Source organism: Haplochromis burtoni, unplaced genomic scaffold, assembly GCF_018398535.1.
Source record: "Haplochromis burtoni strain Fernald_Lab_line unplaced genomic scaffold, NCSU_Asbu1 Contig_9, whole genome shotgun sequence".
Classification (NCBI taxonomy): Eukaryota; Metazoa; Chordata; class Actinopteri; order Cichliformes; family Cichlidae; genus Haplochromis; species Haplochromis burtoni.
The window spans coordinates 3,759,432-3,786,287 of record NW_024582370.1 but is presented as its reverse complement, the minus strand read 5'-3'; the positions used below and the strand labels follow the sequence as shown (position 1 = coordinate 3,786,287).

Here is a 26,856-nt window from a genome sequence, read left to right as displayed (position 1 = left end):
GGGATAAAACTGACATTCATGGGTGCTCACACTTCAACATAACACATCACAATTCCTAAATGTGCCTTACTGCCACATTCTCCACATTGTATCCCTCTGAGTCGGCCCTGCTGGCTGAGGGTCAGATTGCCATCTCACTCTGGAATATTCACCGGCCCTCGAGCACCGAGCCAGCTGCATTAGTTTCTAATATTAACACTTCAGTCATTGAGGAGGAGGGGGCGGGAGCATTCTGGAAACCTGGTTGTAACTATATAAGCAAGGAGCCCCAGCCAGTCTAGGTATGAACTCCAGAAGAAACAGAGGCAAAAGCTGACACGAAGGAAACATCCCCAGGATATCCTTCTGAACTTCTGAGCACCAGAGAGCGCACCACTGAAAGTAAGTAGCAACACTGATTGGACAAAGTTTAGACTGTAGAGACAGTGAGGACTTCTTTGTGTGGGTGTCTTACTCTAATTCACTCATTTCCTAAAAAAAAACAGAACTTTATGTGCAACAGTGTAACAGTTATACTTGATATTAAGTCTTTACTCATGAAGGATAGTCTCTAAGTCCTAGTCTGAATGTTTATTTATTTAAATATTAAAATAAGGCTACATATGAATAACCAGATACCGATCTATAGTTCGCTTATTTTTTTTAAGTGAAGCATTAGATTCACTGGTCTTGTGAATTCTAGCCCTCACCACTGTAAAACTACTACCTAGCAATTAGCTTTAACGATTACACAGACAGTGTGCTCTTAATTCTAAGTGCAGCTCCCTGATTTGTGTGTGACAAGTGCTCAAACTTTATGTTAGTATCATTGGAATAAACATATTATTAATACTGAAAACTATCAAAAACAAGACTTTATCCATTTAAATGCAATGTCTTCTAAATCTGTCTAGGTACTAGGAACCGGCGAAATGTCTGCACCAAAGGGAGTATCCATTGGCATTGATCTGGGCACCACCTATTCTTGTGTTGGGGTTTTCCAGCATGGCAAAGTTGAGATCATTGCCAACGATCAGGGCAATAGAACCACTCCAAGCTATGTGGCTTTTACCGACACAGAAAGGCTTATTGGAGATGCTGCCAAGAACCAAGTTGCAATGAACCCCAATAACACAATCTTTGATGCCAAACGGCTGATTGGAAGAAAGTTTAATGACCCAGTCGTACAGTCCGACATGAAGCTCTGGCCTTTCAAGGTGATTGACGATAATGGAAAGCCCAAAGTCCAGGTGGAATACAAAGGGGAGACCAAGGCATTCTATCCTGAGGAAATTTCCTCCATGGTCCTGGTTAAAATGAAGGAGATAGCTGAGGCCTACCTGGGACAAAGGGTGTCAAACGCAGTCATCACAGTGCCAGCTTATTTCAACGACTCCCAGAGACAAGCTACCAAGGATGCTGGGGTGATCTCTGGACTAAATGTTCTGAGGATCATTAATGAGCCCACAGCAGCAGCCATTGCATATGGCCTGGATAAAGGCAAAACAGGAGAACGCAATGTGCTGATCTTTGATCTTGGCGGAGGCACCTTTGATGTGTCTATTCTGACCATTGAAGCTGGCATCTTTGAGGTCAAAGCCACTTCAGGAGACACACACCTTGGTGGGGAGGACTTTGACAACCAAATGGTCAAGCACTTTGTAGAGGAATTTAAAAGAAAACATAAGAAGGACATTAGCCAGAATAAGAGAGCAGTGAGGAGATTGCGTACAGCTTGTGAGAGGGCAAAGAGGACCTTATCCTCCAGCACTCAGGCAAGCATTGAGATCGACTCTCTCTTTGAGGGAATTGATTTTTACACCTCCATCACAAGGGCACGTTTTGAGGAGCTCAACTCAGATCTTTTCAGGGGAACACTTGGCCCAGTTGAGAAAGCCCTGCAGGATGCCAAGCTGGATAAATCCAGGATTCATGAAATTGTCCTGGTCGGTGGCTCCACAAGAATTCCCAAAATCCAGAAGCTCTTACAGGACTTCTTTAATGGCAAAGACCTGAACAAGAGCATTAACCCAGATGAAGCTGTAGCCTACGGTGCAGCAGTCCAAGCAGCCATCCTCATGGGCGACACCTCAGAGAATGTCCAAGATCTGCTGCTGCTGGATGTCGCTCCCCTGTCTCTGGGCATTGAAACCGCAGGCGGTGTTATGACACCTCTGATAAAGCGAAACACCACAATCCCCACAAAGCAGACTCAGATCTTCTCCACATACTCAGATAACCAGCCAGGTGTATTGATTCAGGTATTTGAAGGCGAGAGAGCCATGACCAAATACAACAACCTTCTGGGCAAATTTGACCTCACAGGTATCCCTCCAGCTCCCCGAGGTGTTCCACAGATAGAGGTAACATTTGATATTGATGCCAACGGCATTCTAAATGTATCCGCCGTGGACAAAAGCACCGGCAAAGAAAACAAAATCACCATCACCAATGACAAGGGCCGCCTCAGCAAAGAAGAGATCGAGCGGATGGTGCAGGATGCTGAGAAGTACAAGGATGATGATGACATTCAGAGAGACAAGGTTGCAGCAAAGAACACGCTGGAGTCCTATGCCTACCAGATGAAGAGCAGTGTTGAGGATGAGAGTCTGAAAGGTAAAATTAGCGAAGAGGATAAAAAGATGGTCATTGACAAGTGCAACCAGACGATTTCCTGGCTGGAGAACAACCAGCTTGCAGAGAAAGATGAGTATGAGCACCAGCAGAATGAACTCGAGAAGGTGTGCAGACCAGTTGTGACAAAGTTGTACCAGGGAGCAACACCATCAGGACGCTGCGGCGGCCAGGCAGGAGGAGCCTCCCAGGGCCCTACTATTGAAGAAGTGGACTAAAGCTATTCACCTCAGCATATCACACTCATGGGAAAATTTATGACTGCGGTTTAGTAAAAATAAATGATTTCAATGTTGTTTCCTTTTCTACAATAAATTCTATAAAAGCACATCTCTCTTCATTATTGTTTGTGATAAATATTTTTTTGAACATGGAATAAAAGAATAATAAAAAAGAAACAAGCGCTATCCTTTTTAACTGATGCACATGATCAAAGGTGTTTATAATTTTGAGAATGGCCTCTCTTTAAAACCATGTACCAATGAGAGTACCAAGAGTTTCTGATAGAAAATTCAGATTTTGATGAATTTGGACATGGAATTCATAAAGGTACTCAATAAGTATTTTTGTTAAAGATGGTTGACAAACCTTATTCAGACATTGTTTCACATTTCTTTTTCCCTATTTAAGCTGTACTTAAAAAGTAATATACAGGATAGTCATTCTAGGAAAGACTTGTGAGGAGCTTTATAGACAAAAGGCAAGTTCTCATCTTTAAAGGTAAAGCATAAAAAATGTATATGACAACATGTTAGATGCCAAACATGAGTTTGAACACATGCACACTGTAGGTGTGCTATGAGTGTGTATGACAGACAGTTTTACTGCTGCACCTCTGTTAAAACAAACCAACCCGAACCTACTTTTATTTTGTTTTATACCAAACATGCTTTTCTTGCCTGCATTACCCAAAATGCAACAAGCACAGCCGGTTTATCACACTTTGATAGCTGCAGACTGCAGAGATATAGCAAGTTTACATCTTTCTAGCACCTCCAGATTTGCTCATATTTTCAGTTTTAATATTCCCCCCCAGACTTTTACAAATTTCTGCAGCTCTCTCTGAAGAGATTTATACAAATATTTCCCTCATAGAGCTGTGCTAACTGCCTTTAGCTGTAAACAGTAAACAGACTTTATTGTATACTGCAAGTGTTGTCAGCTCTGTGTAATATTAGTACTTTTATGTCAAAGGGTTTGCACACAAATCACACTCACTGAAAACTAAGCAACTCATTTAAACATGTTGTTCACTGAATGATCCTCTAGGTGGCGAAATCAGGACGTTAGTTTACTAAAACCACTGGCCATAAGCGCTACCTGTTGGAGCACTCCGTACACTGTAACAATAACAACCGAAAAATAAAAAGAATCTGAATCATCACCACCTTGAGGCTACTCCTGATAAAAATCCCACCTAAACCTTCTGGATATTGGTGGGTATGTGATCAATCTTATTAACTCAATTTAAGTTGGTTATCTTGTGTGACTATAATATAAACTCCTACCAGCATGCATGCAGTAATGCCATGAAATAAAGGTATTCTGCGTTACAGTACACAGTAGTTTATTTATTCTCCCCCACGGCTGTTTGCGTTTTATACCCTTGGCACGCTTCCTTAATGTGACGCTACACAATTACAGGTGCTGGTGACAAATCAGAGGTCAGTAGTCCCCATGGTGACTCAGAGCTGAATATGTACAATAAAGGCTGCAAAGCGTAAACGGGCTTAATTAAACCGAGTTTCATTCTCACGCACACGCACAAACACAAAGATGCACACCTCACCACCAGTCCATCCTCTCGGTCTAATTAGAGGGAGTGGTTCAATAGTGCGCCAGGCTTCGGCAGACAAAGGGTTAAACTGCTGAGGCAGTTGAGCGCACCATCCAACCGGGCTGTGTCGCTAGGGGAAGATATAGGGTACTTGTGGAGAAGCAACAGATCTCAGCTGGAAAACAACCCCACATCTGGCACGCGGGACGACCAAATCTGAGGAGGAAAAATCTGTCAAATTTTTCACTGCATGATTAGATGGACTGGACCAGTGGATCAATCTCTGACTTCCAAATCACGAGCAGGGGCGAGAAAAGTTGCCAATATTAGTTGTGGATTTGATTTTGGCGCTGCAGAATTTGGATATTTTTTTGTTTTTTTTTTAGAAAGGGGGAGATGATCGTCACATGTTTTCTGACTTAGCGTTTTCTCCTATAGGAAATACCATGCGTAAAAGCCAATATTCTTTTTTTTCCTGGCAATAATATGTCTTCGTGGACGGGAAATAAGTCCAACATCTTTGCGCCCGTGGACAGGAATTAAGTATAACATCTGGAGGCAACAACTCAAAACACCTTGTCCAACCTATTCGACTAAAACGTTTACAAACACCGATCGAGTTCCACCAACCGCGTTTTGCTTTTTTCAGCCTCCAGACTGAGTTTGGTTACAGGTGGTTTTCATCGCGCTTTACCATTACTATGCACCTTAACAATCAGCAATAAACGAGCCACATGGGTGTGAAATGAAGGCTCACTTTGCTTTAATTTTCTGATTTTTTTTTCCCCAGCGGACAACAGTTTGAACCAGGGGCGAACAGCCAGTAGGTCTGCTCCCACTGCTTCTAAATGATAAGCTCGGTTTGTGTTTCGTCTTACCGAGGACGCAAGTCAGGCAACAAACCTCCGTCTAAATCATGTCTGAAGGAAGACATGGCCAGAGGGGAAGACTCGGATAAAATTATTATTAACGTAGGCGGCACTCGACACGAGACCTACAAGAGCACCCTCAGGACCCTGCCGGGGACGCGCCTGGCATGGCTAGCAGACTCGGAGTCGCAGGTCAGCTCCGACTCAGACATTGCGTCCCCGAGTGCCACCGAGTTCTTCTTCGACAGACACCCCGGCATCTTTGCGTACGTGCTCAACTATTACCGGACAGGCAAGCTGCACTGCCCGGCTGACGTCTGCGGGCCTCTATTCGAGGAAGAGTTGGCGTTTTGGGGTATAGACGAGACTGACGTGGAGCCATGCTGCTGGATGACCTACCGGCAGCACCGGGACGCGGAGGAGGCCCTGGAGATATTTGAACCGCCCGACCCAGAAGACACCGACGACGAGAGAGAGATGCCGAGGAGGTTCGGCATCGAAGACGTCCCCGACAGGTCGAGAGGCTGCCGCGAAGTTTGGCAGCCAAAGATCTGGGCGCTGTTTGACGACCCGTATTCATCTAGAGCAGCCAGGGTGAGTTCAGCAGGCGGCCCTTTAACGGCCACATGTCAGAGTGCGTCCGCAAAAGCCCGCTGTGTCATTCCAACTAGGAAAAAAGGCGCACATGTTGTCCAAATCAACAGGTGTCAGTCAGCCAGTCAGGCTGCAGCAGCTACTGATGCAGCTACAGACCTGTAAACTGTAACGTGGCTGTAGCTGTCTGTATTTATCCAGTCTGCGCCTTGTCTGTCTGTTTTTAGGACATGACAGCTTTCAGGCCAAAGTTTATATCTTTACATTAGTTTCACTGACTGTTAAAAATATAGTTTTTTAGTTGAACATCCGGATTAAAAGGAACATTATGCAACCACTAGTCTTAAACAATTACAAATGAAATATAAATGATAGTTTAGAGATTAATATTCTTTTTGTTTGACAAGTTTTGAATAGATTGAAATAATAAATTGACAAAAGTATGTAGAAAGCTCTCTTTTGTTTCAAAAAGTGTGCTAAGAGTCTGACCTTGGAGAGTTTTCTGTGCTATGAAGTCAGGCTTTATAGTACATCCATCCGTTGTCTTCCACTTCTCCAATTCAGGCTGGTAGAGCAGCTGGAGCCAATCCCATCTGGCTTGGAGCAAAGTCTTGCAGCCAAATTCAGCATGTAGCATCTGCTCTAGCATTGTTCTTCAGTACATATTTTCTCTGTTTTGCTACTCTATACATCTACTACAATACACAAAGAAAAAATCTTTTTAGCCCATCATTCAAACACTCTTTATTTGACAGCTACAGTTAGCTGCTTATACTTTTAAGAAGCATTTCTTATTATCTTACACTGCAGTTTTTACACCATACAGTGCAGGAGTCTGTGTAGTCGTGAGTTCATTTAAGAAACTGTTTGAACCCCACTGAGTTAAAATGATCACACATTTAACAAAAAAGCAAACATCCAAAGCTGCAAAAAGCAAATGAAAATATATCTTTCAGAACGTCACTGAGGGTGGGGGAGTCCTTTGGTATGCCTTTTAGGTCTTTTGAGACAGTTATATATGAGAATGCTGTAGTGTTTTTGCTTTAGTCCAAGACAGACATCTACTAAGATTTTAGACATATACACTATTCAGCTATTTCACAGCAACTCAGTGCATTTAAGCATGAAAACATGGTCAAGATGACCTGCTTTTCCTACACAACCATTTTTATGATTTACAGAGAATGACATGAAAAACACAGTCTATCCAGTCACTTCTCTGAGTTGTTGTCAGAAGTCAAAGGAGAATAGTCAGATTACTTCAAGCTGATAGGAAGGCAACAGTAACTCAAATAAGCACTCCTTACAACCAAAGTAAGCAGAAAAGCGTATCTGAATGCAAGACTCATCAAACCTGAAGGCAGGTAGGCTACATCAGCAGAAGACCACACCGGGTGCTACTCCTGTTAGCTATGAACAAGAAACTAAGGCTACAGTTCACACAGGATCACTAACATTGGTGAATATAAAACAGAATAAATGTTGCCCAATCTAGCAAGCCTTAATCTATACTGTGACATTTAGATGCTAGGTTCCAAATTTGGCATAAACAACATGAAAGCACGGATCTCTCCTGCCTTGTATCATGAGTTTAGGCTGCTTCTCGTGATGTCCACAGTGTACCCATCGTCTGATGGCTGCTTCGAGCAAAGATAACACACCATGTCGCAAAGCTCAGATCATCTCAAACTGGTTTCTTGAACATGGCAATAAATTCACTGTACTCAAATGACCCCCGCAGTCACCAGATCTCAATCCAACAGTTCACCTTTGAGTTGTGGTAGAACAGGAAATTCACATCATGGATGTGCAGCAGACAAATGTGGAGCAGCTGTGTGAAGCTGTCATGTCAATATGGACCAAAACCTCTGAGCAATGTTTCCAGAACCTTGTTTAAATCTATGCCACAAAGAATTAAAGCGATTCTGAAGGCAAAAAAGGCAGTGCAGGCAGTCAAAGCAAAGTGTACATAATAATGGTCAGTTAGACCTCGAGGTCTGTCTCTGTTTGATATCATATGAAGAAACAAAAAGAAATTGAAACAGACTGCAATATTTGGAAGTTAGGAAGTGCAGGGATCTGTTAAAAAGTAAGATCTCTACATCAGTCAAAGCTGCAGAGCATATGAAAATCCATGAGTTAAACATTTTACGTTTTAAAAAACAACACACAAAAAGCTTCATGATGCCTCACTCTGAAAAAGCGATGCTAAGTACTGTGGATTTTTTAAGCACCTGAGCTCTTCAGGATCCAAACCTTTTACTGTGCTCTCCACACATTTGTTGTGCTGTTAATAGCTATAAAACATTACATATTTATGTATTGATCTGTACAAGAAATTCATTTTTTTTCTAAAATGCATTTCAATACCTGAATTTTCTCTGAGAGACTAAACATCTCTTTCAATCATGTGAATAACGTTTTTTTTTTCTCCCCTAAATATACGTTACGAAATTGTGGCAAAATACTGAAAATAGCAAAAATGCTGTTTCATGACAGGAATACAGAGCCGGTGAAGTGTTCCCACACATCCTATTCAAGGTTTGCACTCAAAAGGTGCTCAGAAAGATGAGTGTTTAAAAGGCTGCAGAAGCATAGACCCGTGTACCGTAAATCACACCGTATTAATCAGTAGATGGACATCTGCTGTACTTACACTAGTGCTATAAAAAAAAGCTAAAAGGCTAAGAAAAAAGCTAATCATTTGTTAAAATTTTTTTAAGAAACTTGACTGTGCTTTTGCCAATGCTAAGTGACATGTGAGTAAGGTTTTATTGAAAGATCTGCATGATATATATAAAAAAAAACAACCCCAAAAAACAGAGATCTCAGTTATTTATCAGATTTGGTTTATAAAAAAAAAAGGTTCCCATCTTTCCACGGGGGGTATCATCCTGCTGTAAACATTTTGAAAGCATGCTATAGCTAATGGCTCAGCAACAAAAGCAGGATGCTTATTGAAGTAAACATGAAAGCAAGTATCGAGTATCATTTGCAAGAGTTTTTTCGGCAAAAGGCCAGGAGCTTTCATCGGGCAGAAAGAAAAATACATTTAGCTCAGGAAGGAGAGGGGCTCATGCTAACTCTAATTTCTATTTGCCTGTTTGTGCAGTTGAATAGTCTGTTCAAACACTCTCACAGCATTGCCGAAGAATAATGTTCCCGCTGCACGCCAGCGACACTACAAATAGTGTTTATTTTAGCTTCTCGTCCAGGTGGCATTCGCAGGCTGTCGCTGTTGAGGAGCCCACATCTCTGAGTCACAGCTGCCACTGCGTCGGTGTCGTCTGAAGATGACCCGCGCTGTGCCTGCCAGTTAATCACGTCTGTCTCTCACCGCTGAATATTTGTAAATTAATCAATTAGGATTTGTGAAGTTTTGTGAAAGATCTACATGTGAAGCTTTCTGAAATATTGCAGAAGGGAGGCGGATAATGGAAATGGATAAGATCCTCTTTATCCATTTCCGTTCCAGCCACTTCATATATGTATGTTTACTCTGTGTGCATTCTGAGAGCATGCTTTCTGAAAGGATGTGGGGCTGCATTTTGAAGGACTCACATTACCTTTATGGCCTTTTTATTTCAGAGAGCCTCTAAGCTCATCTCAGGTAATGTGATTCCTAAAAGCTGGAGGGAAGTTAATCTGTCCATCATGTAAGCCACATCCTCTTTGGGATCAACCAAGACTGGAGATGCAGCTCTTTTAAAGCGAGCACATGAGGCCACTATACTGCGAGTTCACAGAGTGCAGTCCCCTGGGAACATTTAATAGAGCCCAGAAGAATGCGCTACTATACATTTTATGCATCTCCAGTTTATGTTAGACCAAGAAAGAATTTCTCCTCAGGTTCTTCTCAGCTTCTGTTTTCAACTCAATTTACTGAAGAAAAGTAGCCACCTGTATGTTGGCTCTTTAAGTTAGCGCCATCAAAGACACCACGTGATCTTATAGGGCTGCCCCATTGAGCGTAGCAGCTTTGCTACGTGTTTACTCTCAGGTCTAATTTTCAGAGTGTTTACACTCACATTAAAGTGGCTCCATAGCGTGGTGGATTACACATTCGCTTGGCGAATGAAAGGTCACTGCTTCTATTCCAGCTGAAGACACAAATCATCTTTGCGGTTGCATCAGGAAAGGTGTAAAACTGCCAGATCAAACGTGTGGAGCTACTGTGGTAACAAGTAGTGACAAGGGAGCAGCTGAAAGTAGCTAATACTTATTCATATGTACATAAAATTGCAGATATATTTTTTCTGCACTATTGAACTGTTGATCTGTTGGTTACATCGAATGTATGTGATGAACTTGTCCTAAAAAGTGAAGCCAGTGTGTTAAACATGCATTCTTTATAATGGCTAGCATGGACAAAGTTCTCTGTTTGGGGGGAAAAAACAAAAAAAATTGATTGTGTTGAGGGTCAAAGGTCAAACTGTCCCCATTTATGGGTTGTGCCACACTTTTCACAGTCCGATACAAGTCGGTCACCATTCAAACTATGACTCCAGAATGTGCTAGGTTTGTTGCAAATAATTGGATGCGGCGAGGAGAGGCAGGTCTGACTGTGAAACTGCACGCTCCTTAAGATCTTGTGGTTGAAAGGGCATTAGTGGATGAGGCACACAGATGACCCCTTGATTTTAAATTCGATTTTTAAAGTAGATTTCAGTCAGTGTAACTGAAAATGAGTGGCTGAGCCCAAAAACATTAGCAGGAAAATCTTTACAGATGTTACGATGGAAAACTGTTGTCCCATACAGTTATATAGGACCAGAAATCTTTTTGTAATCACAGCTATCATCATCTGTTGGTCTTCATATAGAATATAACTTGTGGCACTTCTGCATTGGCTTAATTTTCTGAAGCCACATCCATGTTTTATACTGGCTATGGTACGGGCATTAGCTGATCAGTCCCGTCCTTGAATCTAAAAATGGTCATGTTCTCTTTAAAAAAAGAAGAAGCCTCAAACAAAAAATCCTAACAACAGAGGCTAAAATCAGAATGCACAAATCATTATGGGGTTTCATGGTGGCTATGTCCATCTTTTATACATACTATAATACAATAACTATTAAACACATCACCAATTTTATAATTAAATACATCTAAAGGTGCCATTGACATGAAATTCTCACCAAAGGGATTCTAAGAATGGACCAAAATCGTACCTGAGAAATGCATGTGACTAGTTCCTCCATACAGGAAGCTGTCATCACCAGCAAAGGCTTGTGACAAAGTATTAAATACGTTTCAGTAGGCATGTTCAATACTTTTTCCCTGTATCATTTCTCATTATTACACATAAACTATGGGCATCTATGGATTCATTTCTTTGTATGTGTGGACTAGATAGTTGGTGAGATTTTCATGTCAGTGGCACCTTTAGAAATATATTAACTTAGAAATTTGGTGATGTTTTCAATACTTATTTTACCCACTGTATACAGGCTACGTTTGGGCCGTCATTTAGCCACAAGCTCGTCCTAAATTGTTCAGTCTATCAGTTTAAAGTGGAATTAAACAAGTAGGTTTAAATACTTTCAACAACCTCTAATAAATAACACATTTCTGTTGCTGTTTTTGTTGTTTTTGGTGAAAGTACAGAAAATAGGTCGTGTTGATATTATATTATTTCATCATTGTCTGCATCTGTATTAAAGATTGCTGATCTTCTCCACAGTCCATTGGGAGGTGAGTTGTCTCTGCTGATGAAAAAATATGGGTCTAAATGTGCTGCTGCCCACTTGGCTGCATAAATCAACCAACAGAGGGCAAAGCATAGACTTTATAAAATATGGATGTAGCCTCTGGGTTTGAAAAGTGAGGTCAGCATTAAAGTGCCTTAAACCTGCATTTTTTTCTCATTTCTTTTAACATTGAAACCATCCCGATGACTTCATAGCTTAAAGTCTTACATTATGGAATTTATTTTTCTGTGGTCCCCAATCAGTGTGCAGATAGACAATGAAAGGCTTTGTGTTCCTGTGTCACTGACACAGTTCTTTGCCTATGAACTTGCATCATGTCTCTCAAAGGAGCTTGCAAAGAAAAGTGTCTGGACTTCTTTAAGTTACTTGAAGACGTGGGGGGCCAGGTGGGGCCAGGTTTCACAATGAACTCACCCGAAACTCTGGCTGATTGGGACCCACACCCAGTTTCACACCTTGGCTCAGGCGATTAGAGGATCATCAGGGGTCCTTTTGTCCCTCTGTGGGGGGTCACTCCCACTAGGTTTATATCTGGGACTCTCCACCATTTGACCTTAGAACTGAAGAAGCTTCTCGGATGAGAGGTGAAACGTCTTCAAGTAACTTAAAGAAGTCCAGACGCTTTTCTTTGCAAGCTCCTTTGACTACGATGACCTGGATGACTGAGAACCTTCACAGACATCATGTCCCTCAGTTTAACTGTCAGTCGGTCGCTGGCTTGTGATGTCTGATTTCAAAAAAATCTAAGATAACTAAAAAAAAGCTCAGCTGGAGGCTTCATAATAGGATTTTATATCCAGAGAGTCTCTATATCATCTATAAAGAGGCTCTGAGGAAACATCTCTTTGCAATCCTTTTTCTTTTTGTGACATGTGACAGTTAGACTTGACATCACCATTAAGTTTAGACTAACGCTTTCTTCCATAATGCAATATTTCATTAGTTCCAGGCTTGTTGACTATAATTAATTACCGCTGTGGTAATGGGCTACACATTTTTAATCTGTGGTGAACAATTAAAGCTGTCTTTCCCACAGAAAAGAGCATTGCATTTTTCTCCCACAGAGAGGCAAAAATCAATTAATATCAGTAAACCAAGCGACAGACTGATGTGGGATTCTTGAAGTCTGCTGCATTTTGAGTTTCCTGTTTGACTGATTGAATTTTGTCTCAGATATACATATAGATATATATTTTTAATGAGTGACATTAAACTAGATTACATACCATGACTCAATTTTTTTAAAGCCCCCATGAGGAGACTGTTTTTGTGTTTTCATGCTATATAAATTAATTGAAACTATATTGATATTGAACTAACTATCGATCACATCACAGCTTGATGATCACAGCTTTGCACATTACTGGTTATGAAATACATCCAGAGTTCGATGCACAGCTGACAAATAATAAAGGTGTGTTCTGAGTGAAACACTAACCTTTCTGGGATCAGCTTTCAAAATGCCAACACCTCTCTCCTGGCTGCTCTGTGAACTGAACACAGGATTTGATTTTTCGCACATTATCAAAGCAGCACAGCCTTGTTAAGGAGACTTTCTAACAGCCACCGGTCTCAGTGAAAGAGGTATAATCCTGTGTGATTATACTGGTTGTTTACTCTGCTCAGTTCTCAGCTGTTTGCTGAAAACAGTTCAGTGTCTGGGATGCCTGCACACAGTTGCAGACTTTGTTTTGCAGACAAATAAATAAATATGCATTACTGAAAATATCATGTTTCTTTATTTGTTATTTCATTTATTGATGCAGATTTTTTTTTTTTAAAGCCACTTGAATGCCGCATTGATATAATACGTTTAACTTAATGCATCTGCACATTTCATACATCTGCCAAAGTCTCCTTTTCACTGGCTGCTATTAGAGGACACTTGAAAGGGTTTGATTGATTATTTTCATGCATTCTGACATTTGAAAGGCTTGACTTTGCACTATTTTTTTGAAATCCCGACATCAAATATATGTGCAGTTTTTTTTTTCTTTTTTTAATTTCAGCTGTTAGGAATTACTTCAGTCAATATTTTAAGATACGAACAGGATTGTCTTTGCTCAAAGGTCAGTGCCAGAGCTTTCAACCACATCCCATATACTTCAGCTGGCTGGAGAGTGTCGGTGGTTGTAAATAGAAGGAAGGCGTTTGGTGGAGTATTTGGCATCAGATGTGCAATTCCAGAGGTTGAGATTTGTATTGAGACAACTGGTGCTATCCACGTTTCGAGTGTTCACAGAGTAGGTGCTGGCTGTTTGTGACTTGTTGCTAGATGTTACAACACTGGTTGATTTTGTCCATGCAGATCTCTCCACCTCCTTATTAAGTATATTCTGTTTTGTGGAGGAGGCACCGTGTCACTAATCTTATGTTGTGTCCCTGCTAACACACCCTGATCAGAAATGAATGGTAGTTAAAACTGAAGGTGACGTAATGCCCCTTTTAATTGATTTGGAAATAAATGTTAGAACTGCCCCTTAGATCTCCTTAAAAATTTTGTCTCATTTTATGCATGCTCGCTACCAGCTTGTCAAATATTTCTGATTCCATGAATCTATAAATTATAAATATCTGGTAATGAACCACTCCTTTCCAGATAGCCGGGAGAGGAGTGGAGATTAATTCATCCACGTCCCGGCTTGCAGACGTGAACAAGTGTGACATGAATTCTAAGAAAATCTCGGTAGTAGCTGCTGTCATTGCCTTTGGAGCTGCTGATTGTTCAGAAGGCTCATTGTTTTGGTTTCTGCATATAGCCTGTCCATATTAGTAACAGAGTGTACTGTTCAACAGCTGGAGGTGATGCTTGTGATAGGATTCTCCAGCTGCTGTGCACTTATGCACAGCCTGCTGCCTGTTGTGTGTCATGTTATGGCTCCTTGTTCTGCTTTTCCCAGCTGGGACCGGGCTGCTGTCCCCTCTGGGGACCTCTGCTCTGTCTGGACGCTCACGCATAGTGACCTTGGATTGTCTTTTTGGCACCTGCAGTATTAAAAGGGTGACCAGGTGTCTCGCTTTATATTGGACTGAACAACATTTTTATCCTCTTGTCCCCTCTCCCATAATTTGGCATTTCGGTTGTCTAAAGTTTACAAAAGTCAACAAATGTCACTTATGAGAAAGGTGGCTGAAAAGATGATATGCATGCATTTATACCCGTGTCAGTGGTAGTTTTTTTACACTCAGGTGTAAAAAGAGAACCACATAAAAAAAACACAAAACAAATTAACTTCCATTTAAACGTCGACTCCATCCAATCCAGGTTTGGGCATCCTCAGCATCCTCTTTGCCCCATGTTCAGATTGTTGATATTGGGTTATGTATTAAATAACCTCAAATGTGTCTCTCTACTCCGTTGCTGTCGACTATTTTCCCCATATCATTAAATGAATGAGTGGTCAATCCACAAATCATTATCAGCTCGGCAGTTCTCAGATCTACCACACTTTGTTGTAAAAAAAATAAATAGAGATAATAAATATCTATTGTATATATCAGCCTAGAAACAAACTGTTGATCAAGTGGCAACCCAAAGCACAAGCCAAAGACAGAAGGTCTCCGTTTGATTCAAAACATGTCTCCTAATGAATGTGACGTTCTCTGTCCCTGCTGCATGTGTCTTTACAAATCACTGTTCTGCATCAACTATACAAAGCGATGATATAGTATTCAATATTTTTTGGCTTGTTTAGTTAAAATGAATAAAGCACCTTAAAATACTAAAAAATAAAATAAATGTCTCAAATGATGTCAAGCGATCTCAGCAGGAGACAAAGATGTCAAAAAACATCCCATCCATCCATCCATGGCTGGGTTGGACAGCAGCATAAGCAGAGAAGCCAAGACCTTCCTCTCCCTAGCCACCTCATGTAGCTCATGTGGGGAAACACCAAGGCAACCCCAGGCCAACAGAGACACATCATCTCTCGAGTGTGTCTTGGGACCTCAACACAGTAAGACATGTCTGGAACACCTCGTCCAGCAAACATCCTAATAAGATGCCTGAACCACCTCAGTTGGCTCCTTTTGATGTGGAATAGTAGTGGCTCTGCTCTGAGTCTCTCCCAAATGACTCAACGTCTCATCTGATCTCTAAAGCTGAGCCCAGACAAACTTTGGAGAAAGCTTGTATCTGCAGTCTCCTCTCGGTTGTTAGCCAGAGCTCGTGACCATACGAGGGTATGGCTGGAGATTAATAAAAAAAAAACCTCAAACTGAATTAATGTAGCAACATAAAGTCACACTTTTAGATTCTTACTTTTTTCCTACAAATTTTGACTATAAAGTAAAAGTTGCATGTATGAAAATAGTAATATGTGGCATCAGAAGTTTACTTTATATAAGTATACCCAGTTATTACAAATACAATATATCACTATAGATGTTATCGATACATTAATATATCAATAACAACTGAAGTGTCCGTTTATTCTTGCAGTTGGTTGAAAAGGCTCTAACTGTCACTAGCCATTGGAGCTTTGAGTAAGATCGTATGGCCTTGATCAGCATGCGGCAGCAGCTCAGCTGTCATCAGATTACAGTCATTACCAGTTACATCCCTGATCTGAACAGTGGTATAAGGACAGTGTCAGAGGTGAAATGTCAGCAAAAGTCATCAGAAATTGCAGCATTTCTGCTCATACAAATGGCAGAAACAGGCAGAATCACACAGAAGCACTTAAGCACAAATATGTTTAAAATTGAGCAAAAGTACCACAAATAGATGTAATTTATACCCATTATGGCAAAACAAGAAGCAGGTAATGGAAGTATTTCAGACAGGCCAGAAATAACTGGGAAAGATTCAAAATTTACAAATAACTATTAAGCTACTTAAATATTGTCTCGATCTCAGCTTTCAACCCCAGCAAGATTATAAAGAAGCTGAAAAATAAAAAGCTCTGGCATACAGCTCGCTTGGCCTCACAGTGCTTTGGCCGTAAAGAGTCCTTATGGCAATCACTCCAACAAGGTGACTGTGTTGTGTTGAGTATCTTTTACTGGACTACAAACGTGATGTCATGTCAGCTCTTAAATAAACTATACACATACATTTAAATACTGGAAGCTTTACTGACTGAGATAAACAGTCACATACATGGATGTATAGAAATAACAGAAATATCACATCGTAGACTTCACTTTAACCCCAGGTGAATGGGCCATGATGCACATGCACAGAGCTGTAAAGTCAGGCTGTGTCATGTGATTGCACTCTTTACACTGACTATTTTATGAGAAGAGTAGCTGTCACTGCGTGTGTCAGGCCCCCTGAGATTCTTCCCTGTAGAGATGCTTCTGGCTGCAGTACCCAGATCTGTTTAGTTGTGGGATAAACTGTTTGGCATTTGAATAAACTGACTGCTGTCAGACCCTTTTAAGCTCATCACAAGCTCCTGAACAACCACAGGACTCAAAGTGACTGCTGATCTGTTGTTATACCACAGGAGCACTTTCTGTTTGGTTAGGTTTTTTTTTTCAAAGCCAAAAGTCCAACCATTTCCTCAGCTGTAAGAAAAATGTTTATTCATACATCCATACATCCATCTTCATCCGCTTTATCCGGGGCCGGGTCGCGGGAGCAGCAGCCTAAGCAAAGAGGCCCAGACCTCCCTCTCCCCAGCCACCTCCTCCAGCTTATCTGGGGGAACACCAAGGCATTCCCAGGCCAGCCGAGAGATATAATCTCTCCAGCGTGTCCTGGGTCTGCCCCGGGGCCTCCTCCCGGTGGGACATGCCCGGAACACCAACCCCAGGAGGCGCCCAGGAGGCGCATCCTTGTCAGATGCCCGAACCACCTCAGCTGGCTCCTTTCGATATGGAGGAGCAGCAGCTCTACTCTGAGCCCCTCCCGGATGGCCAGCCACCCTTTGGAGGAAGCTCATTTCTGCCGCTTGTATCCGCGATCTCGTTCTTTCGGTCACTACCCACAGCTCGTGGCCACGGGTGAGGGTAGGGACGTAGATCGACCAGTAAATTGAGAGCTTCGCTTTTACACTCAGCTCCCTCTCCACCACGACGGACCGGTGCAGCGTCCGCATCACTGCAGCCTCCGCACCAATCCGTCTGTCGATCTCCGGCTCCCTTCTCCCATCACTCGCGAACAAGACCCCGAGATACTTGAACTCCTCCACTTGGGGCAGGAGCTCGTCCCCGACCCGGAGTGGGCACTCCACCCTTTTCCGGCTGAGAACCATGGCCTCAGATTTGGAGGTGCTGATCCTCATTCCCGCTGCTTCACACTCGGCTGCGAACCGTTCCAGAGCGAGCTTTATTTATACTCACCAGAATAATTAATGGTACTTGGAAAAAATAGATTATCAGTAGATGTGTGCAGCCAACATTTGGATCTGACTAATGATGAAACATTATTTTATTTTAAAACACTGTTGCAAGTGATGATAAGTAAGGAGGAAGAATTTTTCCCCTCTTCAACAGGTTCAGGAACAACAAGATGTATTAACGCTTCTGTGTCATCTGAATATTTCTGTGTTTTAATGTGAATTTAGAGTCACACAAAATGAAACTACCTCCACACTTAAAAGCGTGATGATTGGTGTTAATGATGGAGTTTCACTGTGGTGATTAGTTTGTACCTGCAGTTTGACACGTACAGATTTTAAATTCTACTGCTGGGTAGAAGATGTCTTTGGTAACACTGTGCGGCATGAAAATGTGCATAAAGGAACAAATTTCAGAACTCAGGAATGACCTGATACAGTAGCTGATGTGTGATGTGTGTTTCCTACCCTCAGATTAAATAAAGAATAGCATCTAGAATCTATATATATCTATAGATAGATATCACAAAAGATTAATTAGCATGGAAGTAATGAATATGTAGTTAAGTCTGTCTGCTTCTTATTTTGAGAAGAGCTTTGCACATTATATATTCTGGGTCTTTCAGTGAGGGAAGAGACGTAGATGTAGTTTTAAGAATTTATGACCAGGTAATTGAACTTTTATGAAACCATCAGACAGCAGCTATTATTCAAAGCAGGTCCTTCCAACAGATCTCGAAAGGATCTTTAAATTTTCGCTGTCACAACGCCTGTCTCTAGTCAGTTAGACATTTGCTGTACAACCTGGTGGAAATTCTGCGTAGTTTGTTCCATTATGACTTCCACAGCTGCTTGGGAGAGTGCAGCCTCTTTCCTCATTACAAATAATGGTCTTCTACTCCTCACTCAATTATACTAACAATGTGTGATTAAAGGTTTTTGTGAAATGACAAAGTATTGAATGTTGAGGATGGATGGATGGATGAAGGGAAGGGAATTAACGTAGGAGGAGGAAGTTGTTGGAGTTAATGGCAGGAGGAGGCTCAATATGGGGGCAGGTGTTGTGTCACCTGAGCTGATTACGGCCCCCAGATAGTACCTGGAAAAAGAAAGAGAAGAGAGGGATGCCCATGATTGAATAAGAGGAGATGAGAGGAGGGAAGAAAAGATGAATGGATGGGAATAGAGAGCAATGAGATAAGGTAACTGGATGGGGGTGAAGAAAGAGTGGATTGGAACCAGACTGGACTGAATGGGTTTACAGAGCATAAGCAGACTTGACAGGTCATTAGATGAATATGTGGCTAATGTGTGCAGCTCTGCTGCCACGCCTAAAACAAGTAGTTAACATAATAATGTCCAACTTGGGCTTATGGTTTGGAAGCCCTGTTACTCTCGTTTACTTAAATCTAGAGCGATTGGATATTATTCAGTTTGGTATTCTGCTGTATTTAGGTAGAGTTATTGTACAGCAGCTTGTGTAAATGTGTAATTACAAAGCATACATCTTGTGCAAGTTTTCTACCCCCCACTAAAGAAACTGGAGTCAGCTCTGTTGCCTTTCCATTATGCAAAGCTAACTTTGTATTCAGGCGGGAAGCCAGGGGGTAAATTTGGTTGAGCTACCACAAACACCACCACTCCAACATCCTCTTGATATAATTCACTGCTGACAGATGGAAAGAGATGACTAGTGAGAGCCTTTTATGAGACATTCAAACAAACTAGCAGCATCTGAAAAGCTACTTTTAGCTCCGGCAAATGTATAGATATTGGGGTATTTTTTTAGCTTTATCATATAATTATGGTGTTGGTATAAAAAATTATTAGGCCTTTTTATCTTGACACATATATATCTATAATCAGTTCTTGTGCTGTTGTCCTATAACAGGTTTCGTCTGGTGTTTACACGGAGCTCCACCTTTCAGGGTTAGCATTTGAGACCCTCATACAGCACGTGAAGAGGGACTGGGACAATGGGAAGTCCAGAGGGGGTTGATGAAATGCTGGCACCATGTTTTATTAATTGAGCCTGGAAAATGAGGTGCTGTAAAAGTGGCCGGGTCTTCAGAGAAGCTTAATTATTTGGTGCTGGCTGCATATCTGGCCCTTGTCTGCAAAGGCTTTCTAATAGGAAAGCACTGAAGAGACGACACATTGAAAATATATTTTATATGAGTATGCATGTCTGTGAGCTAGATACAATGAATGGAGATAAATTAGCGCTCAATTAATGTCCTCTAGAAATTAAAAGCTCTTATTATTAGAGTCTGTGTTGACATGGTTACACCCCTTAGTTTCAGTCACTAAAAGAAAATAATTGTTAAACATCATTTTTGTCTCTTGCGATCTGTGACTCTCACATAATGAGCACTGTTAGTGCTGATGATGTTTGGGGAAAACGTGCCTGCAGAGCAGGAGATCCTCCTGGGGCACAGTTTTGCTTTTACCTCCTTCCCAATAGTCCTGTGCCTCAGTCGTCATCTTCTCAGGGGATCAAAGCAGTGAGCACCTCAGTGTTCTACAGGGACAAATATAAAGGTTTTAGTGGTTACAAGCTCCACAATATGTGTTATGCGTGTTGATTTATCTATTTAGGGTTTGTTTTTTTAAGTGTGCAGTATCAAGTTTACTCCAACTCCATCAGATGTCCACTTCTTATTGTTTTATTCTAATTCCACTGTGAATTAATGTCCCCATTGAGCCTTTCAGTGCAGTATTTGTTCTTTTCCACATGAGATTTAGCTGACTCATATGTGAGATTCCCTCAAGGGAGAAAAAATGGCAAAGTGCATGCAAGTTCCAGTTACATATTTATCCAGCTGGAAGGTTAGAAAGGCTGGAGAGGCACTACAATTTGCCCAGGTATCAGTAAACAATAAAGACATATCATGTATGAGTAAGCACACCGCGTTAACACAAACATAGACGCGCACAGCCATTGTGCTGGACCAGGTGAATGCTGTGGAGCCACATTGTTCATTTTGCCTGTCAGCAACCATAAAAGCTATTTGACCCTATTTTTCATATAAGGGAAGGCTTGCATGCAGAACACATGCTCTAAAACACGTGTGGAGGCTGTAAGGCGTTCAGCATTCTCTCCTCTCAGTTTTGCATCAGGACACTCTGCTTGTTTTTCCCTTTCTGTTTCCTTTGTGAGTCATAGAGTGATTTGTGTTGTAAAAAATAAATAAATAAAATGATATGTTAAAGACTGTGTTCATATTATTTTTGCAGGTAGTGGTGTTGTTACTGTATTAGCGCCCCCTGCTGTTTGTGCCCGTCTCAGCCAGCGTTATTAGAATCACGTCTTCTGTCAGCATGGTTCAGTCTATACGTTCATGAAAGTAATTGGTGTTAAATTGGTCTGTTTTCTCTGAGAACATTGTCCTCGCTCTCCCACAGACAAAGAGCATTTTCAAATAAGCATGAAGAAAATGCCACCTACTAAGTAGAGCTGTAGAAGACAATCTGAACCATTATTTCCTGACAGGTAAATAGCATACCCTGAGGAGGCAAAGTGGTAGAATAATGAGTCTGATGTTTCTGAGGGAGGGTTTCACTTGGACTGGATGACTAACTGTGAGCTTTTATTTTTTGAGCTTAACTATTCATAACATGTTCTTGCATTTGGTTCAAAAAATACATTCACTTTGTAAGTAATTATGAAAGCGCATGCCAGCAAGCCATACGAGAACTCATTAGGACCTTTGCTTTCATCTCAGTTACACAGATGATTAGTGGATGATTGTGAATGTTTTGGATTCGGGTTTAGTTTACTTGGCAAAATTTTACATGGAGACATGTTAAAAAACTTGCGTTTGTTAAACCTGGGAAATTGTTTGAGTATAAATGTTAACTTTATTAATTCACAGCTATCTTGCTGCTGCATTAGTCAAGCTACTGGACAAATGTTCCTCTGGAAATGATTCCAGATATAATTTGGTTGTTTGTATGTGTCATATTGTTATTTTTTTTCCTGCTTTTTTGCATTCGGTCAGTATAGTTGGGGATACTGAGGGCTCATTTTTATCCTCCTATGTGAAACTCGCTTCACAGGCAATGATCAGTCACAACAAACTTAAATCATTAAGTTGTTGTGCCTGAGTTAAGTTTTCCAGTGATACATAAATACAGTGTTTGCTTATTGTCAGTCAACTGACGCACATTACCTCCCCCAGTAATAAAATCCTTCAACACACGAGAGTTGATTGGCACATCCTTTTTTTTTAAACTTTGAAGTTTGAAGATAAAAGAGGTCTTATTATATATCGTGTTAATTGAAAACTCGTTTCTAGCATGGGCGCATCATGCAGATGGTGGTTTGAGCTTTAGAAACCCTATACTGGCTGTTCACTAATTGTGGGTTGACATAACATTGTATTGATTAACAGTCATTATCTTTCTCCTCCAGGGAGTTGCACTTGCCTCTCTCTTCTTCATCCTGGTGTCGATCACCACATTCTGCCTGGAGACCCACGATGCCTTCTATGAAGTGCAAAACTGGACGGAGCATGTTGTACAGGGCAACGTGACAAAGAACATCACAAGGAACGAAATAGTGACCAACCCAGTCCTCTTCACCGTGGAGGGCATCTGTGTAGTCTGGTTCACGTTTGAATTTCTGGTGCGCATAATATCCTGCCCAGACAAAGTAGTCTTCATCAGAAACACGCTCAACATCATTGACTTTGTGGCCATTCTACCATTCTACCTGGAGTTGGCTCTGAAAAGTCTGTCATCCAAAGCTGCCAATGATGTGCTAAACTTCCTCCGTGTGGTCCGGTTTGTTCGAATCCTCCGGATTTTCAAGCTGACGCGCCACTTTGTAGGCCTGCGTGTCCTGGGTCACACGTTGAGGGCTAGTGTCAATGAATTCCTCTTGCTTATTATCTTCTTGGCGCTAGGTGTGCTAATCTTTGCCACCATGATTTACTATGCTGAGCGTATTGGAATCCAGCCTAATGACCCCACAGGCTGCAATCACACACACTTCAAGAATATCCCCATCAGCTTTTGGTGGGCAGTGGTCACTATGACCACACTGGGCTATGGAGACATGTATCCACAGACGTGGCTCGGCATGATGGTAGGGGCGCTTTGTGCACTGGCTGGGGTACTGACCATTGCTATGCCGGTTCCCGTCATCGTCAATAACTTTGGGATGTACTACTCGCTGGCTATGGCAAAACAGAAGCTGCCAAAAAAGAAGAAGAAGCACAACCCAAACCCTGATGCTCCAACTGACTCAGCCTCGTTTGGGAAGTCAGAAACAAACTCGCACAGAGACAGTACTCAGAGTGACACGTGTCCACTGGCTCCTGAGGAGAACATCAGTAGGAACCGCTCAGGTGAGGCTACAGTACAATTTTTAAACTCTCTAAAATGTCAGAGGCATGTTTTCTCACTAACCATTTGTTGTGGCTACCATGCAGGTGAGGGTGTTTCACGTGCTCAGGTTTTCTGGGGCAGTTTTGTTTTTGAAGCACACACTATTTAACCTTAAGCAGTAACATGGTTTCACTGGAGATGCTTCCTGCCAAATGTTCTCTTTGTTCCCTCACTAAGAGTAGTGGGGGCAAAAAAAGTGTTTCAGTCTATGGAGATTATTTTATTACTTGAAATTGTTCTTGGCAGCACCAAAAAAACCCATCCATTCACTTGCAGTAGGTTGGAGGACAAACCTGTGCAACATGTGTGAACCATGAAAACTGACCTTTTAATCTTAAGTTGCACTGTATCAATGTTGCACAGTAGTAGTATTACAAAGAGCCATCGTGTTTCAAGTCTTGTACTTTGTAGGTTTTGTAGAGTTTGCTTGACAGATGAACTGCACTTAGTCACAATGACAGCAATGTACCGGGATTAAATTAGCTCTCCTAGCATCTCAGTCAAACTGGATTTCATCACAGAAAAATACCAGTTTTGTGCAATATACCTCTGTCTGCCTTTGTGTGGGCCCTCGGGTCTGTATCAACTTTGACATTTATGTTGGCATGTATTTTTGTCTTCCTGTCCAGACTCCAAACAGAACGGGGATGCAAATGTGGCCCTTTCAGATGAGGAAGGCTGTAGTTTGACCCAGCCGCTGTCCCCCAGCGAAAAGTGGACATTGCGGTGTTCCCGAGGCCGAGACAAGAATAAGAAAGAGGGCACCTGCTTCCTCCTAACCTCAGAGAACCCCAGCGTTCAAACTGGTGAGTACGTACATGCTGCATTTGAGCCAGATATGAATCTCCAAGTTTAGCATTTTGGCTGTCACTACCTTGTTGATTTGAAAAAATAAGTGCGGGTTGGATATGACTGACAAGCTGAGGGATACTGCATACTCACACAGAAATAACTTCCAGTTCTATGGTAGCATAGCCCGCTTTAGTGTCTGTTTTACTCTAAATTGGACCACTGTTGCTATATTCAAGATATGTTAAAGCATCAACTGACAAAGTAAAGTTGTTGGAAAAATGTTAACTGGGGTAAAAAAAATCAAAAGAAAAGTAGGATCATTTTCACAAACAATTCCACTTTCCTTTGCAATGACTAGCATTACCCCTTGCTGGCTTTAGCCTTAACTTCACTTATGGAGTACATGCATGTATATTTTTCTACACAGTTTATTCTAAAATATGGAGACAATTGACTATTTTCAACATCGTCATGCTAAAATTTTAACAATACCACTTTTTTGCATCCATATGTAACTCCTGGTTTTATGCTAATATGTAAAATTATGACCTTATATGTTAAAATTACACCTTATATTATAAATTAGCTATGATTGTAAGTATAATTACTAAAGATCAAAGAGTTTAAATATGCAAGAGGCAATGAGGGAAGGGGAAACAGGTGGGGAACTAAACACAGCTGAAGCTATTTAAAGATAATGAGACAATGGAAGTCAAGCAGGAACACGACACAACAACAAGAACACAACGACAAGAACACAACAGCTACCAAAATAAGTAACAAATGGGAAACGCTTGACATACTGTAGAGAGGCTTAGCACCAAGATATGAGGGGACACGGGGCAGGAATTAAAGTTAAACTATAACCATGCCGACAAACAGAAACTAGATTGCAAAATAAAGCGAAAATAATAGTAAGAAACCGAAAGACTGGATTGAACAACTAATCTTGAAGAAATCATGTAGGAAACATGTGCTAAACAAAGACTGTACAAAACAAAAATTCAAAGCTCAGGCAACAGCCCAGGTTCCATGACATACATGAAGAATACAAAGTTAAAGGGAATTTAATGTTTTTGTTTTATACTACAAGAATAATTCACAGATTGAGGAGAAAAAAAATGAGAAGAGGAGCAATGTTTTCTTTTTTCTTTTATAAAATATTTAGCCCTGAGGGGAACATGAATATCTTTACCAATTTTTTGGGAAAGATGTTGTATAGTTGTGGGATGAATGTTTTTGTCTTACCTGAAGTGTGAGTTTGATTGACAGAGTGATTGACAGATAATGCCATCACAGTTTCCTGCTGCTAGCAAGGCTAAAAGGAACACAGTGTTTTGTCTTTTTTCTGATTCTGAGTATGCAGAGTGCTAAGATGCTTTCAGTGGTGCTTACAAGCTATTCTAAACTTCATACCTACAGTACATGGAGTGTGTATTGTGTGGCAAGATATGAATACCTATAAAAAATGACACACAAAAACACAAATGTTTAAGAAATGTAAAACATTAGTAGTTACTTGTAGCAAAGTTTCAATAATCATCATAAATTGTGCTTATAGTTGATCTAACAAAAAGAACAGAGAGATGAACAGCACAACGAATGTTTCGCAGGACCCTTCAAACCGGGTCGCAGCAGATGGCCCCGCCCCTCCCTGAGCCTGGTTCTGCCGGAGGTTTCTTCCTGTTAAAAGAGAGTTTTTCCTTCCCACTGTCGCCAAAGTGCTTGCTCATAGGGGGTCATATGATTGTTGGGTTTTTCTCTGTATCTATGAAGCACCTTGAGGCGACTTTTGCTGTGATTTGGCGCTATATAAATAAAATTGAATTGAATTCAAACACCTGTCTTTCACCTCTAAGGGAGTAAATCCTGTTTCAACCATTATTTACCACTCAGATCAATAGAAAATCAATTGAGCCCTAATTGCATCATCAGTCTCTCTGTGTGCACAGTTAGTACTCAGGTTAGGATTAGTGCACAAGTGTTCGCAGGGTACCAAGCCTAGCATGTGAGGAAAAAATGATACAGTTAAAGACACAAGATGAAAATCATGACTTGAATTGTTTATTTATTTATTTATTGACTTCTAGATCACATCAGCACACATAACCGTGTAAGCTACACGTTTGTATGCAACGCTATTATTCTTAAACAGAAGATGGGGGGTGAGGGTGAGACAAAGTTGCTGTAATTCTGCTGTGACCCTGCCATCTCTGTCTGCTTGAATGACCGCTGCATCTCATGTCTGAGCTTTCCAAACTACCCAAAAGCCTCTTGTGAGAAGAGGCTCTATATTTGGCAGCCGTGGATTGATTCCTGACACCCTGAGCACTATCCAGTCAACATCCTGACAATTGTGTGCAAACAGTCCAACATTGCTGAAGGTGTTTTGCTGAAACCCTGCACTTTGCTGAGGTTTATTTCACTACCAGGGTTTATCATAACTGGGGCACTTATGGTAGCTTTTCTCCTAGGAGAGTACACCCATGTATTTTTTTAACAGCTCATTATACAGAAATGTTCCTGAATAACTTGTCATTGCCTGAAGATGTTGATGTAAATTGGTGCTAGTTATAATGGCATGTTGTCATATGAACAAAATAAAATATAATAAAAAAAGCATGCACAATTAAATCTGTCCTAAATGAGAAGAAGTGATGTTTGTGGACAGGTTTACTCAGGGGACAAAGTAATCTGTCACTATATAAATGTACAGCCTCACAAACACAATGAAAATGACACAAATGGGGTGAAACTGTCCGACCTTGGTTTCATACTGAGCTTTCTAATAATGGAAAATTGTCTGGTCAGCTCATGAGATCACC

General features: G+C 41.2%; 2 protein-coding genes across 3 annotated transcripts in view; both read left to right on the top strand.

The window, feature by feature from the left end:
• Positions 1 to 46: 46 nt before the first annotated feature.
• On the top strand, positions 47 to 3,882 carry hspa1b (heat shock protein family A (Hsp70) member 1B). Its single transcript, XM_005914885.2, has 2 exons — positions 47 to 381; positions 894 to 3,882. The coding sequence occupies exon 2, from the start codon at positions 912 to 914 to the stop codon at positions 2,829 to 2,831; it is 1,920 nt and encodes a 639-aa protein (XP_005914947.1). The 5' UTR covers positions 47 to 381; positions 894 to 911; the 3' UTR covers positions 2,832 to 3,882.
• A 575-nt stretch (positions 3,883 to 4,457) lies between these two features.
• Positions 4,458 to 26,856, top strand: part of kcnc4 (potassium voltage-gated channel, Shaw-related subfamily, member 4) — a 34,736-nt gene continuing 12,337 nt past the window's right edge. For both annotated transcript variants that reach the window (XR_006055371.1, XM_005914884.3), the window contains exons 1-3: positions 4,458 to 5,853; positions 22,263 to 23,199; positions 23,869 to 24,045. Coding sequence is in view for 1 of the 2 variants with exons in the window: in XM_005914884.3 (XP_005914946.1) it covers positions 5,239 to 5,853; positions 22,263 to 23,199; positions 23,869 to 24,045 (1,729 nt within the window). In the remaining variant the exon portion in view is untranslated. The remainder of the gene's footprint in view (positions 5,854 to 22,262; positions 23,200 to 23,868; positions 24,046 to 26,856) is intronic.